The 18279-nt window shown below is 39.4% G+C and overlaps 1 protein-coding gene across 2 annotated transcripts in view; it reads left to right on the top strand.

Annotated features, from left to right (window-relative positions):
• Positions 1 to 18279, top strand: part of HYDIN (HYDIN axonemal central pair apparatus protein) — a 516844-nt gene that overhangs the window by 176382 nt on the left and 322183 nt on the right. For both annotated transcript variants that reach the window (XM_071209089.1, XM_058279757.2), the window contains exons 8-9: positions 5037 to 5238; positions 10003 to 10186. In XM_071209089.1, coding sequence (XP_071065190.1) covers positions 5037 to 5238; positions 10003 to 10186 — 386 coding nt within the window. The remainder of the gene's footprint in view (positions 1 to 5036; positions 5239 to 10002; positions 10187 to 18279) is intronic.

Raw genomic sequence — 18279 nt, 5'->3', positions numbered from 1 at the left:
TGTATTGTTCTACTTTCATGGTTTCACTTTGAACATTTAAATATTTTATTTATTTAGCATTTATGCTGAAATGAGGTTTGAAGTATATTTTTCCCTATGCCTACCAGGTTGTATCAATAGCACATTTTTACTAAGTTCATCTTTATACCCATGGTTTGAGATGCTGCCTTAAAGTTTATAAGATCCTAAATTCCAGTATATATTTGGGCTCTGTTTTTGACTTTCTATTCTATTCCTTTATCTGTCTCTTCTTGCACTGGTACCATGCTGTTTTAATTACTGAGAATTTATGAATGTTTCAATTCTACCAGTTACTATTTTTTTTTCTTTTTTTTTTTATTGACTTTGTAATAATATTACATTAAAAATATATATGTGAGGTCCCATTCAACCCCACCCCCCCACCCCACCTCTCCCCACCTCTCCCCCCCCCCCAGCAACACTCGTTCCCATCATCATGACACATCCATTGGATTTGGTAAGTACATCTTTGGGCACCCCTGCACCTCATAGTCAATGGTCCACATCATGGCCCATACTCTCCCCCATTCCATCCAGTGGGCCCTGTGAGGATTTACAATGTCCGGTGATTGCCTCTGAAGCACCATCCAGGGCAGCTCCATGTCCCAAAGATGCCTCCACCTCTCATCTCTTCCTGTATTTCCCCATACCCATCAGCCACCATGTCCACTTTTCCCAATCCAATGCCACCTCTTCTATGTGGACATTGGATTGGTTGTGTCCATTGCACCTCTATGTCAAGAGGAGGCTCAGATTCCACATGGATGCTGGATGCAATCCTCCCACTTTCAGTTGTAATCACTCTAGGCTCCATGGTGTGGTGGTTGTCCTTCTTCAACTCCATCTTAGCTGAGTGTGGTAAGTCCAATAAATCAGATTGTAGGTGCTGGAGTCTGTTGAGGCTCAGGACCTGGCTATCACATTGTCAGCCCAGAGATTCAAATCCCCTAAATATATCTTAAACCCCAACATTAACTGTACCTCCAGCACATTAGCATGAAAGTCTTAAGAAGGGAGATCCCATCTGAGTCCAGATTCATCACACATAAACACCATTTCCAAAGAGGGGCCATCTGACCTGGTAGTTAACCCCATCAGCCATGACCATAACTCCCATGGGTCTCTTTAGCCCTCAAAGGAACCGATATCTGGGGGTTGTATCTGCTTTATCTGTCTCTCTGACTCTGCTCAGTTGTGCATAAGGGCAATCCTTCTGCCAGCCTCCAGACTCTTTTTTAGAAACTCGTAGCCATATAAACTCATTTCTCCTTTCCATTTCCCCCTTACTTTAGGTCAAACAGCATTTTAAAGTCATGTTATTTTATGTAGACAGGGATATTCTGCTGATCCGCATTGAACCTTCCGTATAAGGTCATTTTCCAGTTGCATCATCAGTTGGTAGTTGATAGTGGTCCCTCGGTGCCAGGGAGGCTCATCCCCGGGTGTCATGTCCCACGCTGGGGGGAAGGCATTGCATTTACATGCTGAGTTTGGCTTCGAGACTGGCCACAATTGAGTAACATGAAGGCTGACAGGAGGAAATTCCCAGGCACAATGTTGCTCTAGGCCTTGTTCTTATTTTAGGCTTATCAGCTCACAAGCATAGTCATTAGCATCAGGGGCTCACTGTTGAACCCTCACTCCCTCCTGGTCCCCGCCGCTGCACCTGGGAGACTGTCGCTGCTCCCCTAGGGACCACGACAGAGCACCACTGGCCAGGAACCCAGTACCCCCCCTGCTGTGGTTTTTAATTGTTGCCACTATGAGTATATCCAAACATTACCATGCACCCTGGACATATGTTCTGTACAGCTCCTTGTCAGCCATATATCACCTGTCATTGGCATCCCATACCAGTATCCCTCCATTGCCATTGTTGAAACACTCTGTGATCCAGAACTCCCCGAAATTTGAAGCCCAATATAATGTCAGGGTCCCTTACTAGGGAATGGCATATAGCGATGGGTTTAAAGGTTAGATAAAGAACACGTGTTGACTTGGAAAAAATTCTACATCCTATCTTTTTCTTTTTTTTTTTTCCCCCTAATTATTCAGCTTCTCTTCACAGGAGCCCTAGACCACAGCAATGCATATATATAATATACAGCACTCCCATACATCCACCACAAAACCTTTTCCCTTCCACAGCGATACTCTTACACCCTATTCACATCATATTTACTTAATGTGATGTACAGAGTCTGAGACACTAGCTTTCTAACAAGGTGACATCTGTGCTTACATTATGGTGCATACTTTAGGATACACAGTTTTTTACATTCTTAGTTATCCTATGTTTTACATTATGGTTTCCATTATCAGTCTGTCATCTCCTATATGTTATGGTGTAATATTACATGTTTTATATCCATCCTTGTGTACTCTCAAGAAACTCCTCTCTTACCCCCCATTTACCTTGGTTCCACACATTTAACGTCCATTTTCCCTTCCACCTTGGTGCCCACAGTGACAGCCAACCTCCGTTTCCCGAGGAGCCACTTCCAGAGATAGATGGAATAGTGTTCAGGGCCTAACTTGCTCAACTGCCCCAATGCCCTGGGAGCCACCCTTTCTCTCGAGGGATACAGTTCCCTCTATTTGATGGCATTAGTCCTCCCCAGGATGTGGGTCCACCCCCACTCTCACTACTTGGGTTTCTACCCCATGGTGTCACCCACTCTGGCAGAATGAGCATTTAGACATTCCCCAGGAGCCCGTCCTGCATCAGACCCTCCCCTCCGAGCATTCTAAACAGGTAACCCTCTTTATTATATTTTGATATGATTTTCTCGGCATTTTACTCTCCACCAACACCTGACCCTCTCCTGTATTCGTATGCTACCCCTCCCTCCCCCCACTTTTGGGCAATGTTACCCATCCGTCCCTCCCCAGCCACCCTCAAACCCGCAAAGCCCCAACCAAAGGCAACCCCTTGCCCCCTTTTTATCTCTTCTTTGTGTTCATACTTACCACCATCTCGTCTTAAATTCCACCCCTGCAGACATCGGCTCACATCCTTCCTCCACCCTCCGATTTCCTGTAAGCCTATCGTTCAGTCTCTTACTATCTAGGGCAGCTTGGTTATTTCATATCATTGAGGTCATGTAGTATTTGTCCTTCAATGTCTGGGTTGCTTCACTCAACATAAGGTTCTCAAGATTCATCCATGTTATCACATGTGTTTGTAGTGTATTTGTTCTTACAGCCAAGTAGTATTCCATTGTGTGTATATACCACATTTTATTGATCCACTCATCTGTTGATGGGCATTTGGGTTGATTCCAACTTTTGGCAATAGTGAACAATGCTGCTATGAACATTGGTGTACATATATCGGTTTGTGTCCTTGTTTTCAGTTCTGCTGGGTATATACCCAGCAGTGGTATTGCTGGGTCGTATGGCAAATCTATGGCTAGTTTTTTGAGAAACCGCCATACTGTCCTCCAGAATGGTTGGATCCTTCTGCATTCCCACCAGCAGTGGATGAGTGTTCCCCTTCCTTCACATCCTCTCCAGCACTTGTATTCTTCTGTTTTTTTCATAGCTGCCAATCTTATGTCTACCAGTTACTATTTATTGAGTATTTTTAATAAAAAATGGGGGTTGGAATTTTGTCACTTTTTCAGCATTTAAGGAGATCACATAATTTTTCTCCTTAGATGTTATATAAGTTTCCGCTACAGCAAATTACCATAGTTCTTTTGTAAATTTATCTCTTTCCTCTTGCATTTTACTATAAGCAAGAAGACTTTTCTTGGCAATCTCTTCAGCTAAACATCCACATTAATCATTAACAACTTCTGTTTTCCATTCAAAGCAGAATACAATTCAGCCAAGTTTCCTATCATTTTATAACAATGATCACCTTTCCTTCTGTCTCCAATAATGTTTCTCTTTTCCTTCTGAATCCTCACCAGAAACACTTGAAATATCCATATTTCAATCAACAGCCTCTTCAAACAATCTAGGCTTTTTCTATCATGTGCTTAAAATTCTTACAACCTCTACCCATTGCCTAATTTCAAAGCCACAACCACATTTTTTTATATTTGTAACAACAGCATTCCTCTTCCCAGTACCAAAACTATATTAGTTTTCTAGGGCTGCCACAACAAATTACCACGAAATTGATGATTTAAAATGATAGAGATTTATTATCTCATAGTTCTAGAGGCCAGAAATCTGAAATCAAAGGACCATGCTCTCTCTGAATATTCTAGGGGATAGACTTTCCTTGTCTCTTCTGGCTTCTGGTGGCTCTAGAAATTCCTTGACTCTAGGAATTTCTCATTTCTGATGACTCCTGGAATTCCACTCTCTGCCTCCATCTTCACATGGCTTTATTCCCTCTTTTTCTGGATTTCAACTATCCTTCTCCTCTTAGAAGGAATCCAGTCATTGGATTTAGGGCCCACCTAAAATTCAACCCAATTATAGAGGTCAGAAGACAGTGGGATGGCGTTATTAAAGTGCTGAAAGAAATAAAATAAAATGCTAATTTGAATCCTATACCCTTTGAAAGTATCCTTTAAAAGTGAAGACAAAATAGACATTTGCAGACAAATGAAAACTAAGGGAATTTGTCACTGTCAGATCTGTAAAAAAAAAGAATTAACAAAGGAAATTCTTTGCTGATGGAAAGGAAGCATGGTACTTCAGAAAGAAAGAAAGATTAGCTGAAAGGATAACTATTTGCAAATATAAAAGAATATGGATTGTTTAAAATAATAATAATTTATTGTAGGGTTTATAATATATGTAGAAGTAAATTTTATGATAAAAATAACACAAAGGGCCAGAGAGTATAAATGGAGTAAAGCTATTATAAAGCTTTTCATTGTTCTAGAAGTGATAACTGCACCAAGCATAATATAAAATTTTGTTTGTGTCTGTTCTCTATATTAATGGGGGAAAAAGAATGAAATATCTAATGCTTGTGTTATATTCCCTAATTTAGCTAGAATTGTCATTTTAGAATAAATCTTAAAGTGTGTTTGTACTTTGTTAACTCCTAGGTGAAAAAGTGTTTGTCTCTCTGTATGGAGCTGCCGTAGACTTGAATATAAGGCTCGACAAGAATTCTTTGATCATCGAGAAAACTTACATATCTTTGGCCAGTCGAAGGACTATAACTATTCACAACCGCAGTACCATCATTGCCCATTTCCAGTGGAAGATATTTGCTACCCAGGAAGAGGAGGACAGAGAAAAGCATAGGTTTGTAGTAAAAACCACCAGTAGCCTGTGATGTTGAGAAATGTAAAATTCATTTACAGGGAAAATCATTGACTTTTGTAGTAAGTTTTTAGCCAACTCAAACTCTGTCAGATTTACATAATTTGGTTTCAGTGTGCAGTGCTCCTTTGGAGCCGCTCATCTAATGAACTCCAGCTGAGATAAGTGAAACAGAATGGTGTCCTTCCTCAGCTAATCTTAGCCTTTTTATAATTTAGAAGGACCTAAACTCCTATATTTTAAATACCAGATATATTCATTCTTCACTACCAAAACTAAGCTACATGTTTGTGTTTCTTTACATAAACCTAATTCATTTGAACAGATTTCTTAAAGAGATTCTAATTTTGGGATCAATGTGAAGTTTTTTTCAATGAAAAGATATTTGCAGAAAATATAGGAAGAATGAGGACAAGAAAGAGCTTAGATATAACAGCTTTTGTGTTTTTTGGTTTTAGTAGTATTGCTTAGTTCCTGTAAGTCATATAATTTAATAATGATTTCTTGTTGCTGTATTTGATCTTTTGCTTTTTAAAATATTTCACAGGAATTGGAGAAAATTAAAGTGTAAAACCAAACTGTTTTAACTAATCACATTACTGTTAAATTTTGGATGTCTTTTTTTTTTACTGAATCGATCCCTGCCTCTCTCAAACTTCATTTTCGTTTTTATCTTCTTCTAACATCCTTGAAGTATCACTTTTGCTGCTTTCATTTGAAATCTTTCTCAGTCTCTTTTTTCTCCGTCTTTCCATTTTCATTAAATATTAGTACCAGGAAGCATCAAAGGTTTCTTTAAAGCCAAGTTAGTATGTGACAAAAATAAAGGCTTTTCAGTCCACAGAAACCAGGTAGAAATCTCCCAGTGTGCTTTCCCTAATTGAATCAGAAGGAGCTGTGACAATGACAGGACACAGTGGACCAGAAGCCGTCATTCAGACAATGAGCTTTAATCATTGAATTGCCACTGTGCCATCCTTATAAAGTGAGGAAAGAAAAACCTTTCCTGCCTAAAAACTTCATTTTGCCTCATGGCATAGAAATATAAGTAGTTTAAAAGACAAGAGGAAACTGTTCATCCATTGCCCAAATTGTCCTGCTTCCCCAACTAAAATCCGCAGAGAGCATAAGTGCCTACCAGCAATCAGAATGGTCCACACGTGTCTAAAGACAAAAACTGGGAGAGCATGTGCAAATGAAGAAAGGAAGAGCAGTAAAAGTAGTGTTTTAATACCAGGCCTGTCTTATGAGCATGGCCTTTTGGGAGAACAAGCACACACTACAAGAGAGAAAGCCAGCTCTAATTTCAACCATTCTGTGTGACTGACTATATGTATAACATATGAGTGAGGCCATGTTAATATCCAAAAAGTATTTAAGGAAGTTAATTTCAACAGTGAAATTCATGAAAAATTAAAACCAGTTGCTGTCATAGATGTCAACCTATAGCTATTAATAGTATAATATCTACTGCATGTGGATGGGCACTTTTTTCCTTCGTTCTCACTTCTTCTCTACCCACACCACACCACTATATTTACTCTTATTCTTCCATTTCTCTCTAATTGTCTTTCTTTCATTATCTATCTTGCTCTTCCTATTATTTCCTCTGACATTTTTTTTTTTTTGGTAACAAGGTAATAATATAGGATAGGAATTTTATAATCAAGCTTGGAAGTCTAATTTTATCATCTAGAATCATGTCTCTCCCTTAAACAATGAACTTGTTTAACAGTGGCTTAAGATGGCTAAATAAGAATAAGATATCTTTACCTTCACCTTCACTTTGGGTGATCCACAGCAATTTAACTCCTATTTCTCCAAAATGGATTGGCTTATCTAAGTAAAGAATCTATTGGAGGTGCTGTCCCTTCCTTTCCTCCTCCCTATCTCCTGAGTACCATATGCTAGGAAAAGAGAGGAAATGGATACCATTTATGCCTAGTCTCTTATTTAAACAGGATTTCTTCTTCATCCATATCTTGTTCCTTGAGACAATTCCCAAGCATGCCATAACTTTCATATAATTAACCATGGATTTTGCCCTTGATATAATTGGCCATGAAATGCCCATCTTCTCAAAAAGCAAGGAAAATAGAGAAATATTTGCACTTTACTAAACCTTTAGTTCTTTTTCTATGGATAACTGCCCCACTGCAGGTGGTTGTGCTCTTGCTATGGGTATAGCCCCTTCCTCACCATCATCACAAATTTCCAGGCCACACATGAGTAGCAGATGAAGTGGAACATTCATTAGCAGCTTGTTCATGTGCAGAGTTCTGTCTATCCCTGAGAAGCTGCAGTGAGATCTTTAGCTAATGGAATAAGTCCTTTCTTGATCACTCCAGCAGGGCCAACAGAGGCCTTCGTCCTTTTTACACTTGACTCTTCTCTCCCCTTCCTACAGCAGTCTCTGTAGTTACAAACATGTAGGGAGAAAGGTTCCATTTGGTCCTGAGCTTCAAACAGAGAAATCCTATTCTAAATGGGCTGATACATACACACACACACACACATACACACACATATTGCATTGTATGTTGTTTTTAGTTTCCTCCTTTTTTCATGAGGCTCTCTGTTTTAAGATCTATCCATGTTGCTGTATGGATGTATAATTCATTGCTTCTACCTGCTATACATTCCTCCATGCTGCACAGATCCCACATTTTACCTATGCACTCTCCCAGGGCTGGGAATCAATGGGCTTATACAAATATTTGCATTATAGGTAAACATAGAAAATTCTGTACTGCTTCTATCTGACAACTGATTGTTTAATTTAAAAATACTTGGTTTTATATTTTAAAACATAATACCTAGTCAATAAAATTTAGAAAATAAAGATAAGCACAATGATGAAAATAATCTTAAAACCCAGATAAAACTATTATTAATATTTTGAAATTATCTCAATCTGTTCATTTACCCAATAAATATGTTTTCTTTTTTTATTGCAAAATTGGACTTGCTCTGTACATCTTATCTTGTAACCTGCTTCCTTATTTCACAATATTTCAAACATCTGAAAATGCTGTTAAATATTATTCTCTAATACCATGTTGGCAGCTGCTTATTACTCCATGGACACAGCTTCAACATTGGAGGCAGTAAAACATATTGACTAACATCAGGGAATTCAGACTGTAAAAGACTTAATTTTCATCTTTTAGCTGTATGAACTTGGGCAAGTTACTTTACCTTTCTGAGCTTCAGTGTTATCATGGGTAAAATGGTAATGATAATAATACTAATAATTACCTCATATGGTTGTTATGAGTATTAAATTACATGATACATGTGAAGGGTTTGGCAAGTACCCAATAAGTGTAATGTTTATGATTCCCATTATTTGTTGAGTTTCTCATTATCTTTCTTCAAATTTCCCATCTTTAATGTTATTGCCAGTACTTTGATGAACATTTTTGTATCTGTGTCTTTGTTTACATCCATGATTGTTTCTTTAAGATTTAGTCCTAGAAGTGGAATTTACTGTTTCAAAGCATATACAACTTATGTCTTTTAGATATGTCTGAACTAAAAGAAGGAAATGGTTTCCTTTCCTTCAGTCAATGGAGCTGCCTTTCATGTGCCCTGCTCTGTCCAGCAGTATAGAGGGATGTTGCTCTGGTTACCTTGAACACTGCTTCCTACCTAGCAATAAAAAGGAAGCACAAATGCTTATTTCATTGGTACCAGAACACACTGAGCCCATTTTTTCCACTTCCCTTTGCCATGTGACCAGGGTCCTGAGCACTGGCATTATTAAGAAGTGTTATTTGGCAGTGTTGAGCATATGGTTTGCATGAAGTCATTTAGAAAGTAGTTGGGTTTGGTACAGGAATTTAGTAGCCCTGATCTCCCACTTAGCACTCGTGTTGCTAAGTAATTTGTCTTGCACCACTGATAATACCAGTAAAATGCAGGGAAAATGGCCATGTGTCATGCGGGAAGATAAAACTCAGTCTGCAAAGTTCAAGTGAAGTAACTGATACCATGAGTAAAGTGAATAGAGTTTTGTAAGGGCAGTGATTGGAGGATGGCAGAAAGCTGCTTTTCTGACTTTTCACAATGGATGTTAAGTGCTCGTGAGAGAGAAAGGGGGCATCTTTAGGTGTAGCTTGAGATTTTATAAGCTTGACAGCTTGTTGACTGCCTCTGGTTGACACAGAGAGAAAACTGGTATTTTCTGAACACCTTATGTCCCAGGAACAACACCCGATTCTTTATCACATTTAATCCTCAAACATCTTTGTTATGGAGGAAACCCATTATCTCTATTTTATAGGTGAAGGTGCCAAGACTTAGAGGAATGGGGTAACACCCAAAGTCTCGGAGCTAATAAGTAAATAGTAGAATCCATATCCAGGCCTAGTCCTTGCTGGCTTCAGGTTCTATTCTTTAGGAAACCAACAGCTAAGAAAGAATTAAAGCTAAGCCAGTTTAAAAAGATATATGCTTGGAAGTGTGAGAGGCATGGTAGATATTAAATATTTAAAATCAGCATGGAAAACACAATTACCTAAAAGACAGTATTTATCCAAATATACATAGGACCCAGGAGTAAGCAAATAGGTATTGAGTAGGAAGAAAAGCCAGGATAGTATGTTACAGACTCAGGTCAAGGAGGGACCATCCCAGGGTGAGGAGTGAGAATATTTTCAGGAGAATAGACCAGAGGCAAAGCCCCTTTACAAAGTTCTTCATGGGAGTACAAAGTGAATCTCATACCTCCTATGTTTTCTTTAGGGTCTGTGATGATCTGATCAAAGAGGAAAAGAATGAGACTGATGAGTTTCTTGAAGAATGCATCATTGATCCTTCACTCCGAGAACGTCTTTCCATTCTCTCCCGCACCTTTCAGAATCATCGAAGGCTGGTTTGGGGAGACAGTATGCTCTTCTTGAATAGCATTTTCACTATCGAGCCCCTGGTGAGCACAAAAATAAAATCTGATCCTACAGTAATCCGAAGTATGAGTGCAGGGTATGTTTTCAATGAGAGCACTCATTCTGGGATTGGTCTAATGAGTTCCAAGAGCCTAAAATTCATCTGAAGAGACTCATCATTATGAGACATTGAATGAAGGTTAATGGTAGTAATACCCATAGGCCACATTTATAGAGAACTTCCTATGTACCAGCCACTGTGTTCATATGCATTATACAATTTATAGATACATAGATATAATCTTATAATTCTACATGCTATGATTAGTACCCCATTCGACAGATGAGGAAACCAACTCTTAGAGAAATTTTTTTATTTGATCAGGCCAAGCAGTTAGTGTCAGTAGTTAGAAATCATTCCTGATTAGCTTGACTCTTATACAGAATTTTTCAACATTGGCACTATTGAAATTTAAGTTAGATAATTTTTTTTGTTGGGGGAGACTCTCCTGTACCTTATAGGATGTTTTGTAGCATCCCTGGCCCTTACCCACTACCTGCAAGTTGAGGAAATGAAAAATGTCCCCTTATGGGCAAAACTGCCTGGGTTGAGATCTGCTCAATCTTAACTCATTCAATAAATAATTACTGAAAGCATGTTCTTTACCAGGTACTGTGTGTATATGAGGCATTAGTGAACAAAATAGACATAGTCTTTGACCTCATAGTCTATCTGGTGGGAGATAACCCAGAATTAGAACATGGTTTTTCTAATTCTATAGAGCAAATTCTCAACAATCTCCCCTACTGCCTCAAAATAAAAGTAGCTAACATTTCTATATTTACCATGTACTAGATACTGTACACATAAGCTTTCTCTGCATTGTCTCATATGTACTAGGCAGAGAATGATGTGGAGATAGAGTGATGGGCATTGAGAAAACCCACAGCTATTTACCTTTAAAACCAATTGGAGAAGGGAAGTGGACTTGGCCCAATGGATAGGGTGTCTGCCTACCACATGGGAGGTCCGTGGTTCAAACCCCAGGCCTCCTTGAACCGTATGGAGCTGGTGCAGTGCTGATGCGCGCAAGGAGTGTCCTGCCACGCAGGGGTGTCCCCCACGTAGGGGACCCCCGCGCGTAAGGAGAGTCACCCAGTGCGAAAGAAAGTGCAGCCTGCCCAAGAATGGCACTGCACACACGGAGAGCTGACACAAGATGACACACCAAAAAGAAACACAGATTCCCGGTGCCGCTGTAAGGATAGAAGCGGTCACAGAAGAACACACAGCGAATGGACACAGAGGGCAGACAACTTGGGGGGTGGGGAGGGAGAGAAATAAATAAAAAATAAATCTTATAAAAAACAGTTGGAGAAAAGACATGGGCTCAGGCACACACTAGAATACAAGGTCACTTGTGTTAAATGCCACTGAATTGTATAGACTCATTTTCCTTGTGTCTGCACTTCCAAATTGTTAAATGGCTAAATAAATTTGAGAAACTCTAGGTTAAATATTATTTGAAAGGTTTCTTTGCTGTAAGACTTTGATACAAAAATGTGCATTGGTAATCTCTGAGAATGAGCTTTCCCCAAATTATTTGGCCATGCCATCCTTTTATCCCTGAACATCCTCTGTGACTAATGTCCCATGGAACCCATTGTGTGAAACACTGGTGAACACAGTAAGAACAGTAGTGCAGAGGCTGAGATAGTTGTCATAGGCTATGAACTTAGAGAAGGCTTTTTGATATGAGAACCTTGAACTGGACCTTGCAGGATGGGGCTTTTGAAGAATAAAACAGGGAGGTAGGCATGGCTTGACTCACCCATGGTTCCATAAGTGGACCAGTTTCCTTGTAGGAAAATAAGGTTGATGTTGTGGGTTGAGGCTGAATCTGCTGTCACTTCAGAAGACTGTCAAGGGCTCAGTTGAGCAAAGGGATCATCAGATATGATGGGGCACATGAGAAGGGGGTTAAACACAAGATGAACAAATAGTTTGGAAGGAAAGGACAGGTAACAAAAGTGAAAAAGGTCAAGCCCAAAGATGTTGAACAAGTTAGGAAAGCACTATGGATCCAAGCATGTAATGACCTACTCCAGTGAGCCTAGAGGAAGGAAGAACAACCAGGTATGGTGATCGTAGACATACTGAAAAGGTCCAGAGTATAGATGCCCCAAGACTCTTCCCATCTAGCACTGGAGAGCTAGGATGACTGATACACCTGTTTCCCATTGCCTTCTGAGAGTGGATGGCTCTAGGATTGCAAACATGTTAGTCAGGAGGAGGTGGAAGGCCCACAGGTAAGACTTGTGCATTTCCAATTCTGAACTAGAATGACTAGGGTACTTTAGATTTTCTTCACCTGATAGTTTCTCTTCCTTAACCTAGTTTATTTCCAAAGTGTCATGATGGTGATTTATGTGTTGTAAAATAAGACATTTAATATAATTGTTTTCAGAGACCTGATAGGAATTGAAATGGACATTCTTATCACAAGACATCTTCCAACCATTAGGAAGAGAAATATTTTTAAAATAGTGATACATGGATATGGTATTTTAAAAAGAATGAGGCTAATTTTCTTTATATTGTGTGTTGTGGAGGATGGGGTGCCAGACACAGGAAGTGGGCTATATTCCCCCACTAAGAAGTCTGTGACTTACTTAAAAGTCCTGTAGGAAAGTAAGGTATAAGTAGTCTTTATGGAATATATAATGATTTTGTCTTTTATATACACTATTCAGGTTTTCTTCTCATAATAGCATTCATTAGCTCGTTGACAATTTTTGTAAAATGAAAATGAAGGCATGAAACTTTCTTCTTGTCTCCCTAAAGCCTTTCTGGTCAAAAGAGCAGAACTCACTGTCCATTATTATAAATTATTTATTGAGGTTAAATCTCCCTTTTTCCTACTAAAAGATACTGATAGTTTTATAAAAAGTTCCTATGCATGGGTGTATTATAATCTTACCTTGTAAAATACGAAAATATTTGATGGAAAAAATCTGCCATGTCATTAGCTTGGCAACCCAAATATGAACTGTGGGTGTTTTCCTCCATTGAGATTTTGGTTTTCTGATTCAAGTAAATAAATGCTACAGGAGTTGCTGGTGAGAAGGTTGGGAAAGGCTTTATAGGAGGAAGGCGATCTGAAGTGAATTTTGGAGAAAATATAAGATTTAATTAAGTGAAAACAGGTGGTAGAGAATGTTTCTGGTTGGGGAAATTACAAAAACACAGAAAAGGGAAACCATTAGGTCCATGGAATATTAAATAACAATGGGTAGACCAGATTTTCTGGAGAATAAGGTCTTGGGAAAAAATAAGAAATAAGGTAGGGGAGAAGAGTAGGGGCAACTGGGCTGCCATGCCAACTGTGTTAGTCAGCCAAAGGGGTCCTGATGCAAAATACCAGAAATTTGTTGGTTTTATATTTATTTGGGGTAGGAGCTTACAGATACCAGGCCATAAAGCATAAGTTACTTCCCTCACCAAAGTCTATTTGGAGCAAGATGGCTGCTGACGTCTGCGAGGGTTCAGGCTTCCTGGGTTCCTATGTTCCTGGGGCTTGCTTTTCTCTGGGTTCAATGTTCCTTTCTTCCTGGGGCTGGCTTCTCTTTCCTCTGCATGCTGACTTCCCGGGGCTCCGGCTTAAGTCTTCAACATCAAACTCCAACATCAAAACTCCAACATCAGAAATCCTCAACTCTGTTCTTTGCCATGCCTTTTATCTGTGAGTCCCCACCCACCAAGGGCTGGGGACTCAACACCCTAATCATAACTCAGTCATACCCAGGTACAGAGCAGATTACAAGCCTAATCCAATATTTCTTTTTGGAAATCATCAGTTATATCAAACTGCTACACTAACCCATACGCTTTAGCCTACAAGCTATCATCTCCTACAGCGTTTATGGAAGCACTGGGCCTGAAGAATGTTAATGTGTGCTCCTTGCAAAAAAGAATTTTGTCATCAAATAAGTTTTGGAAATAATGGTTCAAAAGGAAGTGATTCTCTAAGTGGAAGAGTGCAAGCAGGGCTCAGCATTCTGTAGGTCACAGTCTGTTAAATGGTACTGAGAGAATCAGAGACTCAGAGCAGGGTTCTGAGTAGGAGTTCAGGCTGGAATTGGAGGGCAATGGACAGAGTGAGATGGGTGGTGTGAACCAGGAAGGGGAAATGTGCTAGTGCAGGTAGGGTCAGAGAGACTCATCACCTCTGCAGGCAATTTCAAGGTGATGTGTGAGAGTGAGGAGGACCTGGAACAGCCCACTGATGGCTGGAAAGCCAAGGAAATGGTAGATATGAGACAGATTCTAAAGGAAGACACTGTAGTGCTTTTCAGTTGACTGGCTATTGAGGGTCAGGAATCATGTCTCCTCAGCTCTGAACTGGAGTAGCTTGGAAAATTATGATGTCTTTTATAGAAATCTGTGAGTCAATAGCAAATGCAACCTTAAACAAGCTATTTGGTCTCCCTTGGCCTCTGTTATTTGGATTATTGGACTAAGTCACTTTTATCCCTCTGACCATAAATTCTCATTCTCCAATTTAGGATGAGACTCTGTGCTCCTTAAAGTCAATGAGTGCCTTGTCCTCATCTTGTGCCTACCATAGTGCCTACCACAGTGCCTATAAACAGATGAATGAATGAAAATTCATTAATTCATATGATGAGTTTGATTCTGAGCATGTATGAACTTTGCTGTCTAATGGACTTTTCAGCCTTTGTGTCTATCTAGGAAGGGCAATATCTTCAAATGAGGTAAACTTATTAAAAAATATATATATAACCTGTTGTCCAGAAGTGGTGATGGGATTGTATTTAAATCAAATTTTATTAATATAATATTAGCACATGAGAAGTAGTTTGATTTAATCCTGTAAGAATGACAGACAAAAATTTCTAGAACTGCAAGTTCTTCCTTTGTTCTACCACCTGTTCACCATTGGGCCACAGGTTAATTCCATTGCATTGGCTATTTTCTCCTCCTCATGCCCACAACATAACATTGCCAGATGAGCTGTTGCTCAAACCTTGAGGAGTTAAACCGGGTGCCTTCAGTACTGATGTGGCCACAGAGTACCAAGGCTCCTTACCTCCCCTCACTTCTTTGTGATCTGAACAGAGAGAGCTAGCAGCTGTTCTACCTGTGCAAAGATGGGACTTTATCTTTTGAGAGACCCCAGGGGTGTCCATTGGTAGAGAATGGGAATGTAAAAGATGCAGAGTGACCACTGGGAGAGGGGACTCCTGGAAAGAACATGGGACAGAACTTGAAGAAATGTCTTTTAGCTTAACTTGGTTATTTATTGATATTCTAAAAGTAACCAGAATTGTCCTACCCATTAAAGCATGTGACGTATTACTACTCTTTATATCAAGTTCCTCATACGTTAATTCTTTTGATAATGTCCTGGAGTGTTAATGTCAGTATCCTGAGTTTTCCCATTTATTCCTTATCTAGTGAAAGAACTGGGTTCTATAGAATTCTAATAATTTCTCAAGCCACCTGCTTCCATAAGGGCTTTCCCCTTTGGAAAAGAATTGCAGAATTGAGTCTATTATACATGTTCTATGCCTTAAAGAAAAGCAAACAAAATTGGCCACTTTCAGAAATAAAATATTCTATTGTACTAGATGGACTTTGGCTATACAGAATTGTGACAGTCTTATTCTGTTATCTGCTCTGCTTAGGTCTCTTAGGTACCTTGAGTGAGTGAGTAAGAGTGAAAGACAAAAAACACAGTTCTCAAAATTGAGAAGCAGAAGAAGATCACAGGGCAAAAAGAGAGAATTAAACTTTTGATCTCTGTGGGAGTCTAGGAGTCCTCTGAGAAATCACAGCACAGGCTTTGTTTTTGAACTCTGGTACTACAAGCTCATGTCACACTTTTAAGATGCAGCAATTTTCTGAATGTTGAACACTTGATATTTTCACAAAAAGAAAGATCTGAGAATGTAAAGGGATTTTTGCCCAAACTGGCCCTTACTTATTGGCTGACATCAATGAGCAACGAAAATATTTCTGATCCTGTTAGCAAGTGACTCCTCCATTAAAGAAAACGTCATCCAATATCCCCAGGGAAGTCTAAGGTTAATTAAATTAAGCCTTAGAAAGGAATAGAAACTTGATAATTTCTTTATTACTATGTAAGTAATAGTAAACCGTGCTTCATCATCATCTAACCCTGCAGAAAACATGCTGTTCCAGCAATCCAGACTTCAAGAGCACAGCTCAAATTTAGTTTACTTTATTTTTCCCAAATTGGCATAGCATGTGAGCTCAGCAGAACCAGATGGCTACCAAAGAAGATAGACCTAGCTTTTTGCTGCAGACCCCTTCCACTTCTCATACCATTAGTCATGAGTCACATTGCAAACATGTGGGAGCTGACTCCTTGGAAATGGACACCAGAGGGGAGAAAGAGCAAACTGTCCTTGACAAATCACAGCTCTTCTGTCTGTACAGTTTTCCCATTCTTTAGCTTCTCTTTATTAGCATTTATCCTTTCAGATCTTTGTGCTTGGCCAAACTTTTTCCAATTGTGCTGGTACATTCACTTTTGTATTGGAAAGTCTGTGTAGGTGGCAGGAGGTCTAGGGAGGTCTTAGAAACAGCAAGGTTTTCATGGCTCATTAGCCTAATTAACACCCATCCTTGCTGGAAGAGGCACAGATCTTTCTCTCCAGATAAAGGCATGAACATCACAGACAACTACCTTAGCTCTGTAAAACCCCAGTGGAATTTTCACTGTATTTGGGTTGTAAGTGGGATCAAGATAGAGTACTCCTTTTGTGAAGCTTCCTCTAAAAGATGGCCAAATCTTAGGGCCCTCTCTTAGAAAATTTTCTGGCCATTATTTTGAGAATCAAAAATTTACCCAATTTGCAGTTTCCTGCACTGGGATATATAATGAAGTAGAAAAATCTAAGTCATGTGTCAATTTTGTCTTTTTACTCAGTAATAATTAAAATAGTTTACTTTCAACTTTTTTAGTTTCCATGTATTTTCTTATTTGTCTTTGAGAAAACTGCTATTTGCCCTAAGTGTTGAGAAAGAGAGCCATAACTTTCTTCATTGGTCTGGAAGGTTCTAGAAGAGCAATTGTGGGTAGTAAAGGAGATTATAGATTCTAATCAGTACTTCTTTTTTTTCCTTATTCATAGACAGAAATTTGACTTTAAGAGCATGTTTTCATTTCCCAAGAGAAATTCTGTATGTTACTATTTCTCTAATATTTTAAGGAGAACTATGAAATAGCTGAAGATATTTGTTTATATCATCAAGAGTGTTTCCATTTTGGTGGAAAAATCACACATTAAAACTGCTCTTGGACTCTGGTGAGGTGTGCATAAGGGTGACCCCTCTGATAACCTCCCGGCTCTTTTTTGGAGACTCATAGCCATATAAACTCATTTGTCTTTTCCATTTCCCCCTTGATTCAGGTCAAAAAGCATTTTTAACTCCTGGTATTATATGTAGACTGAGATATTCTGCTGGTCCAAGTTGACCCTTGTATTCAAGGTCATTTTCTAGTTACATCATCAGCTGGTACTTGGTAGTAATCCCTCGGCGCCAGGGAGGCTCATCCCCAGGAGTCATGTCCCACACTGGGGGGAAGGCAATGCATTTACATGCTGAGTTTGGCTTCGAGACTGGCCACATTTGAGCAACACGGAGGTTCTCAGGAGGTAACTCTTAGGCACCCTGCAGCTCTAGGCCTTGTTCTTATTTCAGGTACACAGGCTCACAAGCATATTCATTAGTATCAAGGGCTCATTGTTGGACCTTCCTTCTTTTTTGGTCTTTGCCATTGCCCTTGGGGGATTGTTGCTGTTCCTTTAGGGACTGTGATAGAGCTCCCCTGGCTAGGAACTCAGCACTCCCTCAGTTGTTGTTTTTAATTGTATCCACTATGAAAATATCCAAACATTTTTTATGTACCCTGGATATATGCCCTGTAGAACTCCCTGCCAACCATGTGTTCCCTGTCAATAACATCCCACACCAGTATTCCTTCGCTGCCATTGTTGAAACTCTCTGTAATCCAAAACTTCCTGAAAAATGAAGCCCAATATATTGCCAGGTTCCCTTATTAGTAAAATGGAATATAGCGATGAG

This window comes from Dasypus novemcinctus, chromosome 18, assembly GCF_030445035.2.
Source record: "Dasypus novemcinctus isolate mDasNov1 chromosome 18, mDasNov1.1.hap2, whole genome shotgun sequence".
In the NCBI taxonomy this organism is placed as follows: domain Eukaryota; kingdom Metazoa; phylum Chordata; class Mammalia; order Cingulata; family Dasypodidae; genus Dasypus; species Dasypus novemcinctus.
This window is presented reverse-complemented; position numbering and strand designations above follow the sequence as displayed.